Source organism: Melospiza georgiana, chromosome 3 (genome assembly GCF_028018845.1).
Source record: "Melospiza georgiana isolate bMelGeo1 chromosome 3, bMelGeo1.pri, whole genome shotgun sequence".
Lineage (NCBI taxonomy): Eukaryota > Metazoa > Chordata > Aves > Passeriformes > Passerellidae > Melospiza > Melospiza georgiana.
The window spans coordinates 91,439,815-91,463,020 of NC_080432.1; the positions used below are offsets into that span (position 1 = coordinate 91,439,815).

At 43.0% G+C, this 23,206-nt stretch overlaps 1 protein-coding gene across 1 annotated transcript; it reads left to right on the forward strand.

Moving 5' to 3' along the window:
* The first annotated feature begins 7,124 nt into the window (after positions 1 to 7,124).
* PDIA6 (protein disulfide isomerase family A member 6) lies at positions 7,125 to 23,174 on the forward strand. The gene is made up of 13 exons (XM_058019617.1): positions 7,125 to 7,204; positions 10,109 to 10,250; positions 11,066 to 11,123; positions 11,757 to 11,883; positions 12,386 to 12,492; positions 13,849 to 13,982; positions 14,395 to 14,509; positions 15,412 to 15,552; positions 16,724 to 16,808; positions 16,902 to 16,974; positions 17,987 to 18,145; positions 20,747 to 20,843; positions 21,572 to 23,174. Exons 1-13 carry the CDS (start codon positions 7,171 to 7,173, stop codon positions 21,638 to 21,640), a joined length of 1,341 nt encoding a protein of 446 aa, XP_057875600.1. The 5' UTR covers positions 7,125 to 7,170; the 3' UTR covers positions 21,641 to 23,174.
* Positions 23,175 to 23,206: the final 32 nt, after the last annotated feature.

Consider the following 23,206-nt stretch of genomic DNA (forward strand, 5'->3'; position numbering starts at 1 on the left):
TAGGGACACAGGAAAGTATATTCCAAAGCAAACTAAGGGCTAATGCCCTAAACCTTCTCTAAGGAATATTCAGCCCAGAGGAAGCTCTTAGCTTAATGGCAGTGTGGTTTATTCTCACCAGAACTTTCTAAACCTCACTAACACTTTTCTGATTTAATAGTGACTAAAGAAGTTGCATACAACAGCACTGGTAACATCACTAGGAGATAAAATCACAAGGAAGCAACATGAAGCACTGTTGATTAGGTTACAACACAGTAGAGGGTGTCATCTATAGGGGTTTTTGTTTTAATAATGTTTAGGTGCATTACAAAGCTCTTGCGTGTTTGTGTCCCTATTCAGTGACCCTGAGTGCAGGTTTTACTGACTGTCCCCATGCTCACAGTCACAGGCAAGTGGCAACTCAGTCTCAGTACTGATCAAGAGGAGCTTATAGAAAAATATTGCAAACTTCTTACAGAGTAATGGCCACTGCTGCTTTCTGTTGTATAAGAACTAGACCCGGTAGCATAACCTCAGTGACAAAAAACCTTCCCTGCTGTCTTCTCTGTCAGCGCTGTCATAAATCTCTGTTGGATAATATGCACACAAAGCCACTCACACACACCTCCAAGTGTTCTGCTGAGGTCCCCATGAGCTAAAGGCATCAGAGCTGCCACTGAAAGGAACATACTGTGCTCGGGTCTGCAAAGGGCACGTAGACATTCACAGAGAAATGGCACAGTGGCACCTAGTGGTTATCACTGCCTTAGCTGTGGTACTTACCAAGCAATAATCCCTGATTCACTAGGGCCGTGCCCTGCGCCAGTGCTCAGACAGGGAAATCTAAAAACTGTAGGGCTATAAAAGCTAAATTATAAAATACAAAAGCTAAAGGGCAGGGGAAATCTGGAGGTCTGTCTTTCTGCCTCCCTCTCCCCTGAAGAAAAGCCCCCAAGCATGAGGGGCCAATCCCAGGCTCAGTCATTCTCAATAGCTCTTCCAACAAATAGCTTTTATGAACTTGTCCTTAACTTCTTCTCAACTCTCCTTCATCTGCTTCCACATATTGGAAGCAGATCATGTGGATATTTGTACTATACAGATATTTGTCATCTATTGTCATTGTTTACTCATTACCAGGAAACAGGTCAGTCCACTTCTTTCTAAATCTCTGTCACCTTGATGCTCTTCTCTAAAATAATTTCAATTTATTGTTGGGATTTTGTTTAGGAAAGCAGTTCCATTTTTTTGTCACAGTGCAAATAAAGGCAAGCTTATCTATTATTCAGCTAATGAGGGAATTTATGCTGTCCATTAGCAACTCAGGCTAAGAAACTCCAGAAAAGCAAACAAGGCTGGTGCTAACTGCTCTACAGAAGCTTTTTTTCCCAACCCCATCCCTAAAATAATCTATTTCTTAATGAAAGCTAGATAAGCATTTGAAAAAATAAAAACGCAATAGGAAATCAGGCCAAAGAATCAACAAGACCGTATCTTGGAAGAAAAATACTGCCTGCCATTGTGTACAAATAGTCTGCTGCATTGCACTACCATCCCAGACTGACCAAGCCTGAAAGGAGAGGAGCATGACAGGGCTGCAGAACCCTGTCCCATCAGCCAGTGTCCCCAGGGATGCAGGTACCACTAGAGCTGCCTGGATGTACAGGGCCCCCTTCCAGTCAGACTTGCTCTCACCAACCTGAAACAAACAAACAAATAGAGGTCTACATCAATAACACCTAATAAAATACCCCTTCACCACTACTCATGGTATTTTCCCCTTCTTTTTACAGTTTCCCTTGGTGTACATACACTGATGTACTTTTCAACTCCCTCAATATCTGCTCTTAGTCTTGTTCCTTCACTTCTCAAATATCCTTTAAAATCAATGCTTCTGAAAGCTTCCCTAAAACACAGGCAAAGCCAGGCTGGCCTGTGTTTATTGGAGCTTAAGGCAAACTCTCCTGTTCACGGGTAGAAGGGAACTAATACAGCCCAAAGCAGCTAAATGAGGAAGGTTTCTATATTCAGTGACTTAGTAAAGCAAGACACCAGGAGGGGAAGCTGAGGTGGACTCACAAGCTATACATGAGATATCTGAAAACATTGATTTCTGCTGAAACACATATTTGTAACAAGATCATACAGCTTCAGCCTTTCACGAAGAATTAGAAAACATTTGACTGGTTTTAAACTTATTTACAGTCCCTCTAACAAAATCTGACAGGAAGGTCTGTGGTGCTGGCTCTTAGATTTTCAATGGGCTGATGCTTTGACTTTCTTGAGCAGAGATGTTAAGTGGCCAAACAGATGCTGCAAATACATGCAGTGTTTGTCTAGCAGAGTTACAGTGATTTGATGTGTAGAACTACACAGAGCTATTAAGCTTGTGTGGCAAAAGCTTACCTCAGCAGACAGCCTTGCATAGAAATAGTTTGTCATGCAAAAGAAAGCATTAACTATGATCTGTTCACTGTACAAGTAGGTGGCAAAGATGGGCCTTCATAGAGTCAGGAACACTGGAGGTGATCCTCAGAGCCACAGTTTAAATCAGTTAAATTCAGAGTTTTAATATCTCCAGGGATGAAGGTTGCAAAATCTTTGTGTGCCAGTGTTCAGTCACTCTCAAAGCAAAAACTGTTTTCCCTTCACATAACCATTTCCTTTGTTGGAATTTTTCTTGGTTGAAACATTTTCCCTGGTCCTTTCTCAAGACATAGTGGGAACTCAGGCTGAAGACGCTCTGAGGAGGCTCTCCTCACCAAGGAGAACAATCTGTGCTCATGAGCATTCAGAGTGACTTCCAAGGCTTTTCTACAACAGGTCAGCCTATATGCCATACATTCAAGTCAAACCTATTTTTCTTAATGAAAGACAGCTATTCTTACTGTATTACAACAGATTTTTCTCCTTGGGACAAACGGTCAAATAAAACAAGGCAGTCATTACTCTGAAAAACGTCAAGTCACTTACTGGACTTCCGTAACATTAATTATCCACTATACGTGTCTTTTCTTGACAATCCCAGGGTGACTTCCAAAGTGACAGACAGTGTTGCCTGCCATACAACTACACATGACCTAGTCAGCCCTGAGATTCATGAAGAGACTGTAATTCTATGTTTAGTACAGAAGTGAGGCTCAACTGGAGATGCTCCTAAAGGATCTTCTGAACTGCAACAGTCCCTGCACCAAGCATCATGTTACTTCCTGAAAATCTTATTGGTTTAGTTGAAATGGTTTTGTGTAATTTTTTCTTTTAATGCAGAATATTCTGGTAGAGCTGCCAAAAGAGGCAAAGGATTTTATTTAGCTGCTGAAAACACTGTTTCTGTGCTGTCAAGCCTTGTTAGATACTTCAAGCTAGAAGGCTGGAGACTTGCTGTGCTTGCAAGTTGCTTGATCAAGTTGAAGAAAACAGGGAAATGGACCCAGAAGCAACTCCTTCTCTTTTTTTTAGCAAAACAAGAATTTATTTTTCCATTCTGTTCCTACTCCCACTTTGAAAATGTAGTCACAGGAAGAATTGTTATTATGTACTCTTTGGGACAAATTTTGGGAAGTCCGCTCTCATATAACCAACTGAATTTGAAAGTTTTCATGCTTCTAAACTGGATGCTCATGCTTGCACCCTCTCTGATATTCTGGTATCTGAGACTTCTCCTCTTACATCATGCATTCTTTTGCTTCTCACAAGTTCAGCAGCATCCTCAGCACAGAGGCATCCTCAATAAACCAACACCTTATTGACTATTTTCCTTTTGCCACTGAAATCTGAGGCATAGAAGTCAGAACTATTGGGGTCCTGCCAGACTCTTCTTCTGAACCCGCCCCTTCATTTGTGCAGATGTTTCAGGGAATTTAGATCGATTAAATTTAACTGCTGAATACAAAGCCAGGAGCTGTCAGCTGGGTCTCCCCACATTCTTACTGTCACTGCTTCCAGCAGCACCAGAATGACATGGTGTCAACACTAGTGACACCTTCATCGAGAATGGCCAGTCCTCCCAAACTTCTTCACGGGCAACAGTAAAATTAGTCTGGCAGCTATTATTGTTAGAAGTACTAAAAAATAGTATTTGCAGCTATTTTAAAGGAGTGGGTGCATCAGATCCCAGCAGAACAGAGGCTTCAAAGCTCGAGGGAGGGGCCTCTTACAGGTATCCTGCATCAAACAATATTCTAGAAAATGCCACTAGAAATCCTTCGGATGCATCTTGCAATCTCGCTGTCCCACGTGGCCCAGACGAATGACAGATGACTTTCCATGCCATAGTGTGTCACTGTTCCCATCTCACTTGCTATCAGGATATAACCTAAGAGAGAAGCATCTGGGAACGTGGTACCTTCTGTTATCAGGCATAAAGAATAAACCTCATACTGCAGCAGTCTGAGCTGTGGCTGCATGATCAGGTCAGACTGGGTGCCTCTAAAACTACTGGGTTTTCAATGCCATTTTGAGAGTACAGAAGTGATGACAGAATGGCTGTGAAAGAGGCTAATCCCAAATAAATTATGATACAAAGAAGTGGAATGACAGGTCCCCCTGGGAACCTGAATGACCATGATAGCAAAGAACTGGGAGAGAAAGGCATGGATTTGAATAGGTGAATGCTCCATTTAAGCAACAGAAGAGGACAGATGGCTGATTCTAGCCCTTTGCTAACTCCAAGTGACTAAAATTAAATATATGTTAATAACACAAAAGAAAATTGTGTGAATTTGCCTGTTCAGACAAAGCATGTTTTACTGTGAACTGCACTACAGAATTACTCAGCCCCATCTCAATTTGGAAGTCAGAAAGCAACCAGAACTTGTAAACTCAGAATGCCTCTGTGTTATGCTCTTTAAACTCATCTGCCAAGGCAGGAACCAGGCAAGACCTGTGGAATACAAGATTATTTCTTACATTTATAATATTGATTATCTTGGAGCACTATGTTCTTCAAACACAGCATTTCCTTTGCGTGGTAACCAATTTCAGGTTTGGTATCAGCTGGCTCCTCTGCACACCTCCATGAGGTGTCCCAGGCTCATACACGGAATGATGTATCCTCATCAGCCTGGAAAATCTGCCAAGTCCCTTCTAATCCTGTCCCTGCAAATATCTAGGGATCTTTAAATGTAGACTCAACAACTTGTCTCATTAACCTCTGCAGACTAAGTATCTTTCCTCTATTCCCCTTTGTGTGCACCATGAGTCACATGAGACTTTTGGGCACTACTACGTCAAAGTTCATGCTGCAACGGAGAAACAGCATCCAAATCTCTGTTGAGACTCCATTCAAGCACTGTCCTCACTGAGACAGTAAAGCCCCATGTGAGCTCATTACCACCCTGAATGCCTTCTGTCTGAAGGCAACTCATTTATCACATAGCCTCTATGTTTCCTTGTTTCCATTGTTATTTATCACTTGACTAATATTTGTCCTGGTGCAGGTTTTATTAGCACTATCCTATGCGTATTTTCAGAACACGCATAAAAAAAAAGTCAAACTCTTCCTGTAGAACCGTTTCCTTCAGAAACTCACCAGGAATTTGACGAGGCAGTAAAAGTCTATCTTAAAGGTTCTTATTCGGCAGTAAGTACTTTAATACGTGCTTCTAGGTGCTATAGAAATGTTAAATACAACCATTCAACTTACTGTAACAGACACCCGTGGAAAAGAAATCACTCTTTTCCTTCTGCTGATCCTTCTATTAGCCATTCTCTCCCCTCACCACCAATTCTCAATTTTCTCTGTTGATTTACACACCATGAAACGACTCCTTTATGATTTCTGGGTTTGAGAATTTTACCTGGAGCTAACGCCATGCTAATTGCTTAGTAGTGCCATAAAAGCTCATGTTTAGTTTTTTCACCATACCAGTGGAATGTACGAGACACTTTTGAGAAATACTCATTGATGGTCTGCAAAGCAGCCCCTGTTTGCTTTAGGAATTAGTAAAATAACAGACATGTTTTGTTTTAAGATCTATAAAGTGCCACAAACCTGAACCTGCCTGCTCAGCAGCCTGCCCCTTTTAGGGATGGAAATGCCAAGACATCAGTACATTGTAGCCATTCTGATTTAAATGTTTATTCCGTGTATTTCTGTGTCCCCATTTCTGGAAAAACTTGAGGGTGAAAACGGCTGTCTGTTCTTACCGTGCTAACAACTTCATTCTCTCAAAAAACAGGACCAAACCCTACTGAAAAGTGCTATTTGTGAGCATGAAGCACTGGGGGTGTGGATGGGAATAAAATTTCGACAACTTCAGATCCAGCTGCTGAATAAATCTATTTCAACGGTATGTTAAATTCAGCTATTACTACACTACAAAATTCACAGCTCACTTAATCGTGTAATCCTAGCTCTACAAAAGTCTTTGTCTGGAGCTGTGCCCAATGTAAAGCCCCAAACCCTAGGGCCCACCTGCAACGTGCAGTCTTTGGGGGAAGAGGGGGGCGGAATAGCAGTCTTTCAAATCAGTTGTTTCCAGTGGTTTTGAACTGCGATGCTGATATTTCATACCGAAGAGCCACCCACATGCTGTGCTGCTGGACCCAAGCCCTCCCAGCGCCTGCGGATGCAGGCAGGTTACCCGGGCTTTAACAGCCCTTTATGAGCATACACCAGTCCTCTCCCTCGGCTTGTATTGCCAGGCTAATTTCTGCAGGCGAGCTTGCGACTTCAGAATATTTTTATTTTTTTTCAGATCTAGATCCCTGCCTTGGTTTTCACAGAGGCTGTAGCAAAGCAGCTCGGCCACCTAACAGGACAAATCCCTGGCCTGCCTTCCTTCTCCATGAAGGCCTGCACGGGTTCTGGCCCAGGCCCGGGCACCCAGGAGCGCTGAGGCGGAGGCGGCTGGGGGCGCTCTGAACAGGGAAAGACCCTCGGAAACTGCTGGAAGAACACTGAGGGACCTCTCCCCAGAGCACCACAGCTGACCACGGCCATGCCCCCAGCAGCTCTGAGCCTCCAGCCCAGCTGCCACCGCCCTCCTTCCCCTCCGCCCCTCAGCACCGCCCCAGCCCCCCCGCCCGCCGCAGCAGCTGGCGCGGCCGTTCCCCATTGGCTGCGGCGCTGCCCGGGCGCCAGGGCGCCCAATGCGCGGCGGCCACGGCGGGGCGCGTGGCGCAGGCGGGGCGGGGCACGCAGGCCGTGGCGGCGGCGGCGGCGGTGGCCGAGAGAGCGGGGCGGCCATGGGGGTGCGCGGCGTGGGCCGGCTGTGGTGGGGTAGGAGCCGTGAGGGCCCGGGGCGCGGTATGAGGGGGCGGCGGGACACGGCTTCCCTTTCCCCGGCTTCGTGGGCCCCGTCGTGGAGGGAGGGAGCGGGGCCCGAGGCCGTGCGGCCGCTCCGCGGGGCGGCGGGCGGAGGGGAGAGCCTCCTGAAAGGGGGTTGTAAGCCAGGTGGGGATCGGCCTCTTCTCCGAGGCAGCTTGCAGTAGGACTAGAGGATATAGTCTTAAGGTGCGCCAGGGGGGGTTTAGATTAGACATTAGGATGAATTACGAATTTCCTCACCCGTAGGGTGATTAGCTGTTAGAACGGGCTGCCCGGGGCGGTGGTGGAGTCACCATCCCCGTGTTTAAGGGAAGACTGGACGCGACACTCAGTGCCCTGGTCTGTTTGGCATAGGCCTGATCGGCCACAATCTCAGAGTGCTTTCCCAGCCCCACTGATTGTGTGGGGGCCGCGCTCGCAGCCGCGGTCCGGCTGTGGCCGGTCTGTGCCGCGGGGGCGGGGGATTGCTCGGTGCCTTAGAGAAGCGCATGTAGAGAGACCCTAAAGATACCAGCCGGAAAAAAAAAAAACCCAAACAAAATCCAAGGAAAGAAAACGATGATTATCTCTCACCCTAATCAAAGGCTTTCTTTGATTTGAGTGATTTGAGTAAGCGGCGGTGTCGTGCGTGCCTGGCTGCCCTGCCTTGCGATCTGGTGCTTTGAGGGCAACAAGAGAGCAATGACCGAGGTCAAACGGAGGAGTCGATGGGGGCTGGTGTTCCCATCCCCTGCCCCTGCTGCCGCCTCTTGTGTGACGATTCCCACTCGGGCCCTTCCAAGGAAACGCCGGAGGTGCCGGGAGCTCTGCTCTGCTCGCACGTGTGCGGGGATGGGGGCTCGGCACATCGAGCGCTGCTGCAGGAGGGGGTCATTGTAGCAGCAACTTCGCAGAATCTTCATCAGCATCCCGTGACAGAAGATTTTTTTATAATAGATCTCCTGACTTGCAACTTTACTGTTCAGTTAGGACTAGTAATACTAGCATGGAGCTGCCTTAGCTGGTTTATTGATGCTTTTGTCTGTGTTATTTGCTTACATTAGAAAACGACTTTTGTAGTCAGAGTATCTATTTCTTTTTTCCTTCATAACAAGGACAGATTTGCATTTACCTGGCTTGATGCGTATAGAAAAATTATCTTTTTCTTTGCTGAAGTTGAATTAAACCTTGACTGTTTCACTATAGAAAGGAAAGTTATGCCATCAGTTCATGACTCATAGTTTAAAAAATGATGCAGTGACAGGGGACTAGGTGAATTTCACCATGTACTTTCTTTTGTGACTTCTCTTTAGCAGGTATATTTTATATATATATATATCTTTCAAGGGACAGCTGAGTGAATTCTGTATTTTGAATGTATTCTGCCAGAGATCACCCAAAAGGTGAAGCAAGAATATGCTGATTTCAATTTAATGGTATCATTCTGTCTAGAGGAGGTTTTTTCTCTTGAGAGTGACTGTAACATTCAAGAAGCTTTATCCATTTTTTTCTTACTCTGCCCCAGCAGCAGCTACTGCTGTAGGTCATGGTAACATGCTGTGACAGCTACAGATTGCCCTGGAAGTCAGTTTTTCAATGCTGAAGAAATGCTGCTTATGTATGGGCGTACTGAAGGGACATAGCCAGTCTAACACAAACATCTGGTGGTGGAAACCGATTTTGATCACCCCAAAAGAAAAGGGTTGGGTCCTCGAGCTAGAAGAAACCATTAGGATGGGGTAGTGGTGCAGTGGAGAGGGGACTGGTTTATAGTGGCAATTCAGTCCTGATCTGTGCTTGAGTAACCTGGAAGATGTTACTTCTGCCAGCTTCACTCTCCTGCAGAATAGGGGTAGTGACACTGGCTTTTGTTGGGTGGGACTGTTAAAGTGTAGGTGATGCTGTGCAGTCTGTATAAGGTGCTGTAGAATTCCTGCATCATTGACCTGTTTTTCTCTCTTGTTGAGTCTTGAGAGAGGATCTGCAGCTTCCCATTCAAGTTGTTAACCACTTGCAGCAAAGCTTTTTTATGTCTGGTTCTAACTTGAGTGTCTGAGCTCTTACTCTGTACAGTCTTTCATGGATTAAGAAAAGTTTTTTGCTGGGTGGATTTTGTTACAGAAACACTTGTCATCTCTCAGTCTCCCTGACTAGGAAGAAGGAAGGATTGTGAGGTTTTAAATACAAAGTCTCAAGCAATAGTAAGTTCCAGAAATTCTCAGAAGTACAAATCCATAAGAGAAAGCAATTTCCTTCTATCTTTTAATGTTTTTGGGTTTTTTTTAGCATTCTCAGGATGCTTGAGTTGGTAACCAGAGAGATTTAGCTGTTCTTCTCCAGTCTGTTCCTAAAGACATAAATCAATGGTAGACTAAGATCCTCATGAGCAAGAATGGTACACTACCAGTGCATCAAGTGCTGGTCCTAAAATCACTGTAACTGTGCCAAGCCTAGTTGGGACAGTCCTGCATGATGTGATCCTTTAAAAGATGTGTTTGAGTACCTGCTGTGCAAGAGGTTTGAACAATTGGCTTAGGAGTCTGCATAAGAACTAAAAGAAAACATAACTGATGGTGGTCTGGTGCCAGCAGGAGTTAGGGTAGGAGCTTTGACACAAGTCTCTCTGGGGAGCCATAGCAGGAGTGGTGTAACTCCAGCTAGCTTTAGGCACAGACCCTATTTTACATGATCCTGTGGAATCATGTTTTAAGCAAGGAGGGAGAGCATCTATCTTGCCTTAACTTCCTTTTTTATCTGGTCTAACTGGAATCCCTTCCCAGCACTGCTGATTTGCAAAGATGGGGAGATGATTTAGCCATGGCAACAGGGCAGTAGTAAACGTTCAACAGCTGCTGATGTCTTTGCTTTTCTTTGTAGGCACGGTGAGCTGCACTTTGTTCCTGGCAGTTAACAGTTTATATTCAGCCAGTGATGATGTGATAGAGCTCACACCAGCTAACTTCAACAAGGAGGTCATTCAGAGCGAGAGCCTGTGGCTCGTGGAGTTCTATGCCCCATGGTAAGAACTGCAGCTGTGTCCTTGCTTGCTGGTGTGACAGAGAAGCAGCACAGGAATCTGCTGCTGATAGCTCAAGGTTTCATTTAATTGTTGGCAGCACAGTTGTCAGCTTGATGGCCTCATGACTAGCAAAATGCTGTACTTGGGATTCCTCCTTTAAATTATATTCATGAGGGGAAAAGGCAGGATTTGGCATTTCAAGTTTGCAAATAAAACCTAGTAGCAAAACCTATGCCATTTTTCTACTTGATTTATTCTGGTTAAATTAGTATTAAAAAATTACTGATTAAAGTGCAGTAGGTAAGTGAGAAACTTCTGTGTTTCTGATCCTAATTCTGATGTGAAAGCACAGATCTGAATTCACACTTCAAATTTCAAATTTCCATTTAAAAATACTGGCTTTGTACATCTTAATTTAGCATCCCTCTTTGTCTTCTTTCTGCTCAGGTCCAGAGTATGGAGTCTCTATTCCATTTAAATTCTGGTTATACATATATTCCATCTTTGTACAAATCCTCTGTGATATTGCCATCCAAAGCTCCACATTCTGGAGAAAATGGCCTTTTGTTGGGGCAGCTTGACTCTGGACCAAGAGGTTTAGGGAAAGCCCTGCTGTGCCTCTTGTAGTGTTGCTGCAGTCTATATATTGTGGGGGTTTTTCTTCAGAAGTCTGAGTGATGATATGATCTTGTGGCAAAGGCTCTTTTCCCCTTCATGAGTAAATCCTCAGTCTCCTACAGTTTGCTGTGACTGTGAAGTAGTTGTCGGATCTGAACGACATTTATCATTTTTTGTTTGTTTGTTCTTTCTAAAAGGTGTGGTCACTGTCAAAGGCTAACTCCTGAATGGAAGAAAGCAGCAACAGCTTTAAAAGTAAGTTTAGCCTTTCGGATGTGCTTGTGGAAGTGTATTGAAGAGAGTTTGGCTGTTTGACATCTGGATTGGGAATGTGGAGGGGTTTGGTCCTCACAGCCATTATCACTTTCATCATACTTGTCTAGCCAGAAAAGTGTTATTCAGGCACCTGAAAACTCAGAATTTTTGTTTGGTTTGGTTTGTTGTATCCTTTTTAAAAGAAGTCATTGAATTGTTGAGGAAGAAAGTCAGTTCTGTCCCTGTGAATTCTCATTACTATTCTTGAGGACTGAAAACAGCTTTGTAAGCCATTGGTGTTGACTGTTTTTTTAATTACAGAATAATTAGTCATGTTGTGATTAGCTGAACCCTTGCCTATGTGAAATATGTATTCTCCTTCATAGAAAACCAAACAGAAAACCCCAACTAAATGATGGCCCAAACAATTTAAAATTTATTTTGTCGTGCTGAAGAAAAAAGTGGACATTTATAGTGTTCTGTTGTTTAATGCTTGTGGGGTAAAATACCTCTTTCTGTTGCAGTCCTAGTAACTGCCTCTCTCTCTTCCCTTCCCTTGTGCCCCCAGCAGGGAAAAGGTGTTAAATTGCTGTAGAAGTCTTGGGTGTCATTTTTTGTTTTTTTTTTCTGCAGGGTGTAGTGAAAGTGGGTGCAGTAGATGCAGATAAACATCAGTCCTTGGGTGGACAGTATGGAGTCAGAGGGTTTCCAACTATCAAGATATTTGGAGCCAACAAAAACAAAGCAGAGGATTATCAGGGTAAATGTGATGAATTTTTAGATGTTGCATGCCTAAAACCTTCCCTGAATGCAGTAATCATGGTAGCTGTTAATGCTGTGTTGAGTGGTTTTTCCTTCCTGTCTAGTGCTTGTAGTAATGGAGAAACAGATGGGTGGGAGTGGTTTGACCAAACTGTGTGTGTCTTAGCATTGTCTAACAGTCCCACCTGCAGTTCCTAGTTGTTGGATCTTGATAGGGAGTTTCAAAAAATTATTCCTTTCTTCCTGTTTATTTGGAGCTTGCCATAGAGTCACTCCTCATAAGAAAAGCCAGGTAATGAAAAGGTGTAGTGAAATCTGTCTTGCTGCTTGTGTTTTTAAGTCAGATGTCCCACCACTAGTAGTGTATCACTCATAGCCTAGTCCTGCTTTTCCTGAAAGACCATTAGGAAGGTGAGGGAGGATTAAGTTTGTAATTAAGTTAGGAGCATACCTTAAACTGGCCTTTTGATGGTTTGATCATTTATTTTGCTGCACTACAGGTGGCAGGACGAGCGACGCTATTGTTGATGCGGCTCTAAGTGCTCTTCGGTCCCTGGTGAAAGAACGTCTTAGTGGCAGAAGTGGAGGATACAGCTCTGGAAGACAGGTATTTGAGGGAATGGGTGTTTGTTTTTCAGCTGGAGAGCTGTCTTGTACAGGACATCAGTGCTCCTAACTCAGTCACAGAATTGGAAGAGATGTCTGGAGTTTAATCCAGCCCAGGTGCCCTGCTCAGTGCAGGGCTAGCTGGAGCAGATTGCTCAGTCCCTGTCTCCTAAAGTTGTATCTCCAAGAAATGAGACCCCAAATGGACTGCGTGCTCTGGGCTACCGCTTCCAGTGTTTGACCGTGTTCACAGTAGAAATCTTTCCTCTTATGTTTTAGGTTACAGAATCATAGAATGATATTTCTTATATTTCACCTTTGTCACTTTTGTCTCCTGTTGCAGCAAAGAGCCTGCCTTTGTTTTCTTTACTCTCCTGCGCACTCTCATCCACACATGGGATGCTCAAAGCCTTTAATCAGCTCTGACCATTGGCTGGACTTGCTCCAGTGTGTGCATGCCTGTTCTGTGGGGGAGCCTAGAACTAGACACAGCACTCCAGCTGTTTCACATTGTGCTGAGCAGAAGATTGCCTCCTCAGACCTTCTGGCAACTCTCTGCCTAGTGCAGCTCAGGAGGGTGTTGACCACCTTTGCCACAGGATTGCAGTGCTGGCTCATGTTCAGCTTGCCCACCAGGGCACTTAGGTTTCTCTTTGAAAAGTTGCTTTCCAGCTAGTCAGTTCTCAGTGCATACTGGTATAGGGGGCTGTTACTCTCTGGGTGCATCTCCCTTTGAACTTTGGGGTTCCTGTTAGCCCCATTCTCCAGGTGGTTCAGGTACCATTTGCCTAATCCTAATCTAAATTAGACAGATTAAGTTTTTTACCTTGGTAGTGTTTTTCTGAAGTTGACTTGCTAGATTTCTTCCTGAAGGTAAATTGAAAAACTTCCAGCTCCTACTGCTATTTCTGAGTTGTGGTGCAAATACATTCTCACATCCTCAGGGTGGCCACACAGAAGACCTGGGTGGACTGTGCCCTGTAGTGTGTATCACACTCCCACTTGTTTGTTTTGCTTGGAAACCAGGACTTGGTTCCAGATGGCGTTGGGCGTTGGAGAGCACTTTATTCATGGACAGATCAGTGCTTGAAGAACTGAAAAAGTGTTCCCCCATCTTCTTGGTAGTCTGCTTGACCTTCAAGAGAAGGTTCATTTGCTGTGTCTTGAAAATGTTGTGGGGAGTAGGCTGTGTGTACTGCCAGTTCTAAAAAAGGAAAGTTGTATGACCTAACACTGCCTGTTTTGTATCTTGCTCAAATAAAGATCATTTGGTTCAATGTGACACACACAGGAGCTGGCCTGTGTGGGAGACCAGTTTTGGTTACTTCTTAAGCGAGGGTCTGTTTGTTTCTTACAGAGCCGGGAGAGCGGAGGTGGAGATAAGAAGGATGTGATTGAGCTGACTGATGACAGCTTTGATAAGAATGTCATAAATAGCGACGATGTATGGATGGTGGAGTTTTATGCCCCATGGTGTGGGCACTGCAAAAAGTAAATGAGGTTTTACTTTAACAATTCAGTTCCTGTTAGTGCCTGTTTTGTGCAATACCCTTAATCCCCTAAAAGAGACTCTGCATCTCTGGTATAACAGAAGTGAGTTTTTTTGTAAGGTTATCTAACAATAATTCATGGGCTTCTGATTAGGGCCCCTTCGTGCTGCTCTGGCTGCACTCTCCTTAGCAGTAAAATTCCCAGTTATCAGTAGAAATAAGATCTGGAAGTTATATTAAGCTTTTAATTCCTTCAGATGAAGGACATCAGTCTTGTTTGGATAACCCTCTTAGCTGTCATTCGCAGCAAGAGACTTTTTTTCTTCAGTAAAACATTCTGCATAATGTTGAAGTGTGGTATACTCTTGCTAGCTCTGAGAGAGCTTAGGGCACTTGTACTCTCTGTTTTTCAGCCTGGAGCCAGAATGGGCAGCTGCTGCCACTGAAGTGAAGGAACAAACTAAAGGAAAAGTAAAGCTGGCTGCAGTAGATGCAACAGTCAATCAGATGCTGGCAAGCCGATATGGAGTGAGTGTGCTCTGCAGTGGTTACAATTTCCTTTCCATCTCTACCAAATCAGATTTCTCTTCAATCCTTACTGAACTGTTCCTTAGTCTGGTACTACTTAAATGTTTGTGCCAAAAATAAGTGACAAATTCAGTTTGTTTCCCAGAAATAATTAATGAATGATAAATGAATGGAGAAAGAGGAAAAGAATTATTCTGGATGTTGCTGAGGAGAAAGGCTATTTATTTCCATAACATCTTGTATACCTTTATCATCTGGAGTGAGAGGTCTGTTTCTTGAGACTGTAGACTGGTTGGGCATCTCTGGAACCCTTGAAGCCAATTATCAGGGATCACTCTGACAACATCAGCTGCCCAGATCAGGTGTGTTGCTCACCAAAAGAGAGTGGATACTCTTGAAATTTTAGTACAGTCCATGGAGCTTAGAGTGTGCTGCACAGTTTCCCTCTAAGTGCACATGGCTGACAACATAGAGGGAGCACTGAGCAAGATTTACTGGAAGTGTAGCAGAAGGAGCTTAAGATCCACTTATTGCCATGTAGGCCCAGTGTTGTCCACCCCCAGATAAATCAGGAAATCAATGTTTAATAAATATCAAGGTAAAGATAGTCCTCGTGGTGCTTAAATCTGCAGTGCTTGGTGCATCTAAATTGAGGTTAAACCATTGCTGAGTCATCAGGCCAAAACCCCAAACAGCATTTTATTGTACATTCACCTTGTTTTGAATTGTTGCAAAGGTAGGAAGCTACAAAATTCAAGTTGAGTCAGAACATGTGAGACTCGATACACGAAGATGTTGAATCTCCTCCCTTGCTCTTAGTTTAGAGGACATCAGACAAGCAGATAATTTCTCCCATAAATATTCAGGTGTATTTGAGCTGATGGTTTAAACTTGTCTTGCAGATTCGTGGATTTCCCACCATTAAAATCTTCCAGAAAGGAGAAGACCCTGTTGATTATGATGGTGGGAGAACTAGATCTGATATCATTTCTCGTGCTCTGGATCTGTTTTCTGATAATGCACCACCACCTGAGCTCCTGGAGGTACCTATACATCATTTTCTCAAATTTCTTTTCCATCATACTCTTGGCAGCAGTTTTTACTGGTCTATATGAACTCTAAATGAAACTGCCTAAGTGTGGTGCTTCTGCACTCTCTTGCCCCAGAAAGTAAAGGATGACAAGGTTTGAGTAACAAAAAGCTGAATGTTCATTTCTACCATCAATTTGTTGTTGTCTGGAAGATGGTCAGAATTGATACAGCAAAGGCATTGACAGGATGGTGCCAGGATGTCTGAATCTGCTCTCGAGGAATGTGTGAAAAAGTTGAGTTCTGTTCCCCATCTCTTTTCTTACAATAAAAGGGCAGGGCCTTGCCGTGTGCAGGCTGCCCATTAGGAGATGCATGATGGGTAGTTTTGCTTGTTGTGCAAAAAACTCCACCCTCGGTCAGGCGGCTTCTTTTTTCAGCTTGCTGTTGGTAGATTTGAAATGGTGATCGCTCGTCTCCGAAGTGAGGTACATGCAAGACAGTCAGTTGGGATGCAGGAAGGAAAAAACAAAAAAATATCTGTACTATTAGTAAAGATGTTTTTATATGGTGCTTATTTCATCTTTCTTATCCTTCTTAATTTTTTTTTTGTATGCATTCTAATATTAATACGTCAATACATGTTGATGTATGTGTATATGCATACAATTGATTTATATATTACAGAGGCTGCATGCTTAGAAATTTATTTACTGGTATGATGCACAAAGGTTGGAGACCACTGTTGTAGGTCACTGGATCAATTCCTTTTTGAGGCAGATCCCACAAAACCAGTGTTGCTGTTGCTTGAACGTCCTCATCCACAAAGGCAAAGGCTGCCTCTGCTGGCTGTCCTTGTGCTCAGAGCATTCACGGGCCTGGGGGTGCTCTTTCCAGCCTCTGTAATTTTGTGATTTTGAGCAAAAAAGGGACATCTGACTAAGCCTTTTTTGGTGCTGCAGTTTCTTGTTGCTGCAAGTCTCAACAGAAGACTTTGTGAACTCTTTGTAAATTATTCTTGTGCTGGGGAACTAGTGAAGTAGAAGAGACTTGTAAGCTTTTGTGTCAAGTTGTTTCAATGCTTACTGCCTTGCAGGATGGAGTTATTAGGCTGTTGGAGAGAAGTACAGTCACAACTGAAGAACCAGATCTTACTGTCATTGACTTTGTGCTACTTTCTTCTAGATAATTAGTGAGGATGTTCTGAAGACTACCTGTGATGCTCATCAGCTCTGCATCATTTCCGTCCTGCCTCATATTCTTGACACAGGTACACGTACAAGCAAGCAGACTTCTGTATGAATTTGTCACTTAAAGCACGTAGTTGTGTATTTTAACTTATCCAATTCTGTTTAACAAACAGGAGCTTCAGGAAGAAATTCTTACCTGGATGTCATGTTAAAAATGGCTGAAAAATACAAAAAGAAAATGTGGGGGTAAGTGTTATTGTCCACTGGTCATCTTGGAAAAGATGTGATCATTTCTGAGGGTAAATGGGATAAAATTTGTATGATACTTGTTTAAGCTACAGAAAGGGTTGTTCCTTGTTCAGGGTAGGATATCTTGGTATTTCACTAATTACTGGAGAAATGAATGCTGTGACTTTAAAATATCCCTTTTTTAAAAATTTCATCCACCTCTCAAATTCTGCATTTACAAGTGATATCTAAGCATTAATGAGATTAAGCATCTTTTACTCTTGTCCTGAATAGTCAACTATTTTAGGGAGGTTTCTTTTACCGTCTTTTGCTGGTTGGTGAATGTGCCAGTGTGACTGTTGAATTCTCAAAGAGACAAGTAAATTGCAGTTCATTAGCATGTTTCATGCTCTCAAAGAAACAGGCCAGCAGGCTGTGCCTTTACTCCTCCTTCTCTTAGGTGCAGGTTAGAATCTCTTGGACTTCTCAGGAAAGTGAGAGCTGTTCTGTCACACTGACTGCTGTGAAGAGGAGCAAAATGGCATGAAAGCCTGGGGGAAAATGCTGAGATTGGCTCATTCCAGAGGTTCCTCAGGGGTCTTGCTAAGATGAGAGGAACGGAGACTGAGTGTCCTTAGCTAGAAATCCTCCATAGTGTATTTGGGCAGGACTTTGGAATCTTTAGATCTGTGACTTAAGTACTTTTAAACCTTCCCCTTAATACCAGCTAAAGTGTAGCTGTGTGTTCATACTGCTGACATAGTTCTTCCCCTGCACTGTGTTTAGTGGCTGTTCTTATCCAGCTTTTGGTGGGTGTGTGAGGGAGACTGGCCTAGAGGTGCTGCCGAGAGGGAGCTTTCTTCTGTTGTAAGGCTCAGGATCAGGACTTTCCTTTTCCCTGCTGACTTTGAAAGCGTCAAGGGCAATACAGAGCCCTGCTTGAACTCTGCAGGGTTGCAGGATATGTGATTTGAAAATTATTGTGGTGCCTATCCTCATTATTAATTTTCTATTTCATCTTTTCCTCAAGGTGGCTGTGGACAGAAGCAGGTGCTCAATCAGATCTTGAGAGCTCTCTGGGGATTGGAGGCTTTGGGTATCCAGCAATGGCAGCTGTTAATGCTCGGAAGATGAAATTTGCCCTTCTGAAAGGATCATTCAGTGAGCAAGGGATTAATGAGTTTCTCAGGTATGAAATCTTTAAGTGACTTAAATCTTTCTGTATTTAGGGCTATGACTCTTTAAACTACAAGCACACTCCTGCACCACACAAGACTTGCATGGTTAAGGGAATTAAGATGAGAATTCTGTGGAGTCAGGGAATGGTTTCAATGGCAATTGCAATAAAGCAGTCATTACCTTTTTTGGTGTGCAGAATTAAGTTGGCCATTTAGACTTAGATAGGTAGTTTTAGTACAATATTTGAAAACAGAAGTAGACTTTGATTTTGAAAAATTCTGTTTGTCTTAAGAAGTAACTTACTAATGAATTCCATTTAATTCAGATGGTGCATTCTGACTAGTCATTAGTAATTGGAAAGTCCCCAGTTTGGGAATCACAGTGGGTGCTCTTGAAGTTCTTGAGGTTGTATATGTTGCTGTTCATCTTTCTGATTCAGTTTGGTCCTGTCTTCCCCCTCCCAACTTTCCATTATCCTGGCACTTGATAAATTGATTGGGAGAGTTGAAACAATCCATCCAAAAAGTCAATAACTCACTGCTCAGCACAAGTCCTGTGAAACTGCCTCTTATATAGCTGGGCAAGAGCCAGTGCTGAGAAGAATGGAATAGGGAAAGGAGATGAAGAGGATGACAGAAGGTGGCAGCAGCACTGAAACAGAGCAACTAAACTTAAACTATTACTTTAGTGTGGTCAAAGTGAAGTGGGAACTCTGCTTCCACATTGTCTTGGTTTATGGCAGATTTGGGAGAAAAATCCTAAAGGGGTTCTTTTAGAAAGTAAATTAAATTTAAGCAGCCCCTCCCCCAGCTGGTTTGGGAAAAGATTTCATTGGAGAAAAGTGGAAAAAACCTGTTTATTTAACAGGCAGAGCATTTACCAGCACAAAAAAGAAATGAACTATATTTAACAATAAAAGCTCTCGCTGCTCTGAAGAGATGACTAACTCAAAGTCCCCTCCCTGGGCTGCAGTTCGGCTCACTCAGTGTGTTATCATCCCTCCAGTGCTGGAAATGCCGTGGCCCAGGCCCAGCCTGGCAGGCCACAGATGTGAGCTGCTGGTACTCTTCTGGGCTTTCAGTCCAGATCAGGTTTAAACCGTTCCAAAAAAAAAAAGAAAAACCACAGTCCAGGGAACTTCTCTGCCTTAGCTAGCTAAAAGCAAAGGAAAGCGCTCTCCCGCCGTCTGTCTGTGCTGCAGACAGCACTGTTCAGGAGAGCGATGTGGGGGAGTAAGTGCAGTTTCTGATAACAAACTGTGCGCTTCTTCTCTCTCTCCCTTTGCTCTTGGAACCACTTTTAAAGGTGCAAAACTTATTTCTGGCCTAAACAGACAAATGGGGATAGAAGCATTATGAAGTCACCTCAGGACACACATAAAGGACCAGCTGCTGTAAATTATGCAAGAGCCCTTGAGACCTTACATTAGAAGTGTTGTTTCCATGTTTGTCCTTGGAGAACAGCAGAGAAACAGCAAGAATTGCAAAAGCAGATGCCACAGCCTCTCCCCACCTTGCCATAAAAAGCACATTAATTGAATGCAATTCCTACTGGATTAATGGAATCAGTGCTATAGTCTTATCTGTGAAAGTGATCAGACTTTCTTCTTGATGCCAAAAAAAGGAACATTCTTAGGGCATCAAGTTAAAGTCAGGATATAGATGCAAGATGAGAAATACCAGATGATTTGTACTAATGCACGTGAAAGTGTCTGCCTTTGTGAAACATGGCAAATTTTCTTAGTCTATAAAGTCCATCTTAGTGAGGCCTCTCCTGGGTGAGGCTGGATGGTGCTTCAAGGACATAACAGCCAATTTAACAGCTTATATTGCATTAGGTAATTCGTTTGGTATTGTCTTATCATGCAGCACTGCTTGCTAGAATAATCTCTTCCTGCCAGTTCAGCTCAGCTATGCTGCCTAGAGAAAGCAGTATGATCACAGCTGGTGTGGCTGGCCATTCACTCAGCTGATGTAGGCAGCTTCTGCAATCTAATAAGCAGTCTCAGCAGTGTTGACTACAAGTAAGGAAATTGGCACTATGAAGAGCAGAAAAACTCTGAACTCTATTTGGGGAGGAATGCTAATTCAGTCTTACTTGCCTCTGAAAGATGCAAAGGGATTAGCTCCTCAGGATTTTAATGCTGGGTTTTTTCAGCAAGCCTAACTAGCAAGCTCAGGATGGAGTGTCTCAAACAAAGCTGGTTACCTTGAACCCTATGGAACTCATGGAGGCTGCCTCCAGTAAAGAAAATCACTGGTGATTTCCACTAACACTTGCAGGTGACTTCCAGAACTAGAATTACAGGCTCCCTTTGGAGTTGCTTTAAGTGATAAACTGTTAAAGAGGCTGCATTGATATGATTTTTACACTGCTGAACTATGAAATAGTGTATCTCACAGATGTCTTTGAATCCACTTTTGAATTTTCAATGGTGCTTTAAGAACTCTGTAATTTTCTGCTTCTTGAGGTTTTTGCATTCACATAGTTTAGATCTACTTAAAGACATGAAATCTTGAACTTGTATTCCTCTTATCTGAAGCAGGCTCTGTTCCAGATGGCTGGAAGTTGGAGGAATTCCTTAAATTTAATTCTATTTGTTTTTTCTCAGGGAACTCTCCGTTGGTCGTGGCTCTACAGCACCAGTGGGTGGTGGAGCTTTCCCCAAAATTCATTCGGTTGAACCTTGGGATGGCAAAGATGGTGAGGTAAGAGATACTCCATTTCTGAAAGTGCTCAGCAATGGTGTTCAGAAGTGACAGGATAGAGTAACTAACAGCTGTCAGTGTGAAAGTTCCTGTTCTAACAAGATTGTGGCAAGTTGTATTGATGGTTTTCCCTTACCTTAATCCTGCCAGCAGATTAAATGGTACATTGATCATCTGACATTGCAGCCCAGATGTTTCTCCTGCTGTTAGGATGTGATCTGAAAGCTGGATCACCTGAGGCAGAAATGTATTACCACTGCTGCCTAAGGGAGGTGGTAGTGCCTGCATTCAACACCCCCAGTGTTGTGGAGTTGTGAATATGCTGACCTTGCCATCAAGGTTTTAATGCCAGAAAGCTTTAGGTAAAGCCTGTGTCATAAATAACATGGTGACCAAGTCTGCCTTCTTAAGGTTCGACATTGGTGTAAAAACCAAAGTTACTGCAGTCCTTTGATCTACTTCAGATAGATAAAAACACAGAATAGGGTAGTAGTTTTGTTACATTGTTTATTTGTATAGCCTTCATCTGGAGTATTTTGATTAGTGAAAAACTAATCTCCTAAACTCTGATCACTTGTCCTGTGCTTAGTGCACTTGGAGTTTTGTGAATGAAAGAGATGACAGGAGAGAGCTTTACTCTCAGGATGATGTAAGAATCTTTCCAACTCAGGGATCTCCTGGCATTAAGCACTTCTCAAAATGTACTCAAAACCTTCCCTTTTTAACAGCTTCCAGTTGAAGATGACATTGATCTCAGTGATGTGGATCTGGATGACTTGGGTAAAGATGAGCTGTGAGATCTTCAGGAAACAACTTTTCTTGGGAGAGCCTGTGCAGCAGTTTGCAGCCTGGATCACAATCAGACAGATATTTCAGTGGCCTTTTTCTGGAGAAGTAGCACATGACACACTGTGCTATTGGATGCACTGCAGCAGTGGACTGTACGCATCTCAAGAAAACATTGCAGAAATTCTATGAATTGTCATAACCAGTAAACTTGATTGTATTGTGCAACAAATATTTTGAGGACAACATGGATATTTCTTTGGAACATCTTGGGTTTTATTTTGTTGATAATGTGCTGTTTGAGTGTTACTGGAGGCTGTTAGTGTAACCAATTTTAACTGTAATTTTTTTCATGGAGGTGGAACCTGCTCAGCTTCTGTTTCAATTAAAGAATAAAATATTTTTTGACACACAGTGTTAGTCTTGTATAGAGTAAGAAAGGTGCACATAGTACAAGCAGTCCCATTTTGGATGACTCTTCAAAGTGAACTTTAGAATAGAGGTTTGTGCAGAGGGGAGTCCTAAACCACCTCCTTGCAGTGAGATCTTGACAGTTTGGCTAAAAAGCTTGATAAGATGGACAATCTTAGTTTAAATGCTCTTCAGTCTTCCTTTTCCTATTCCTTCTCAGGGGCTTTCTCTTTCTTTGTGCCAGGCTTCATAAGATCATTATATAACAATGGAAGTGGGGTTGCTGCTGCTGCTGCAATGAGAGATGCTGGGAGCTGTCAGTCTTTCCCCTGGATTAGTAATGAAGCTAATCTGTTTTTTAGGGCATAAGGATTTCCAGGTGCTAACAGACAACCACCCTGGTGCTGTCTCCAGCAAATAAAGTAATATTTCTTCACTTCCATCTGGCATTGTTTTGATCTGAAATTGCTATTTCCTTTGGAAGGGGAATCAGGACTGTGAATAGGGATGTTTACTGCTGCTTTTTTAATAAAAATATCATTATTTTATTGCTCTCCATGTCTTGTATATTGGTGTCTAGTGAAGTGACCCTGATGTGATCAGCTTGTTTATAAATATGAATGAAAGAGCTGAAAGATTCCCCTTCTTTCAAGGAAATAACATAATGAGGGTATTTGTCATGTGGTGTCTGTAAGAGATTGCCCGTAGTTCATCCTTGTGAAAGGCAGTATCAGAACCATGGGCAGGCAGCAGTAACTGCTGATGCTGTGCAGGACATGTGCTCCAACTCTTAAATCATCCCAGCAGAGGAGCTGTAATGGAACTGTTCTAACTGAAATATCTTTGCAAAAACTAAACTCATGAGTACTTGGGACTGTAAGTCATATTATGATAAGTTCCTCAGCACTTTCCTCTTAGGCTTTTGGGTTTTTTTGTTAAATTAAAGGAACCTGGGCTTTGCTCTGATGCTTTCTACTTTTTCTGTTTGGATTTTTTTAAGTTTGCTTTGTTAGAAAAAGGACTGTATACACCTAGTAGATCCGTTAGCCACCATACTTTTTAATTTGTTTTATTTCAAGTCCAGTAGATATTTCATCTTTGTAATTTACCAAAAAAATAAATACTACCATAGTACCTCTGCCTCTGAAATATGTTTTTGTAAAACT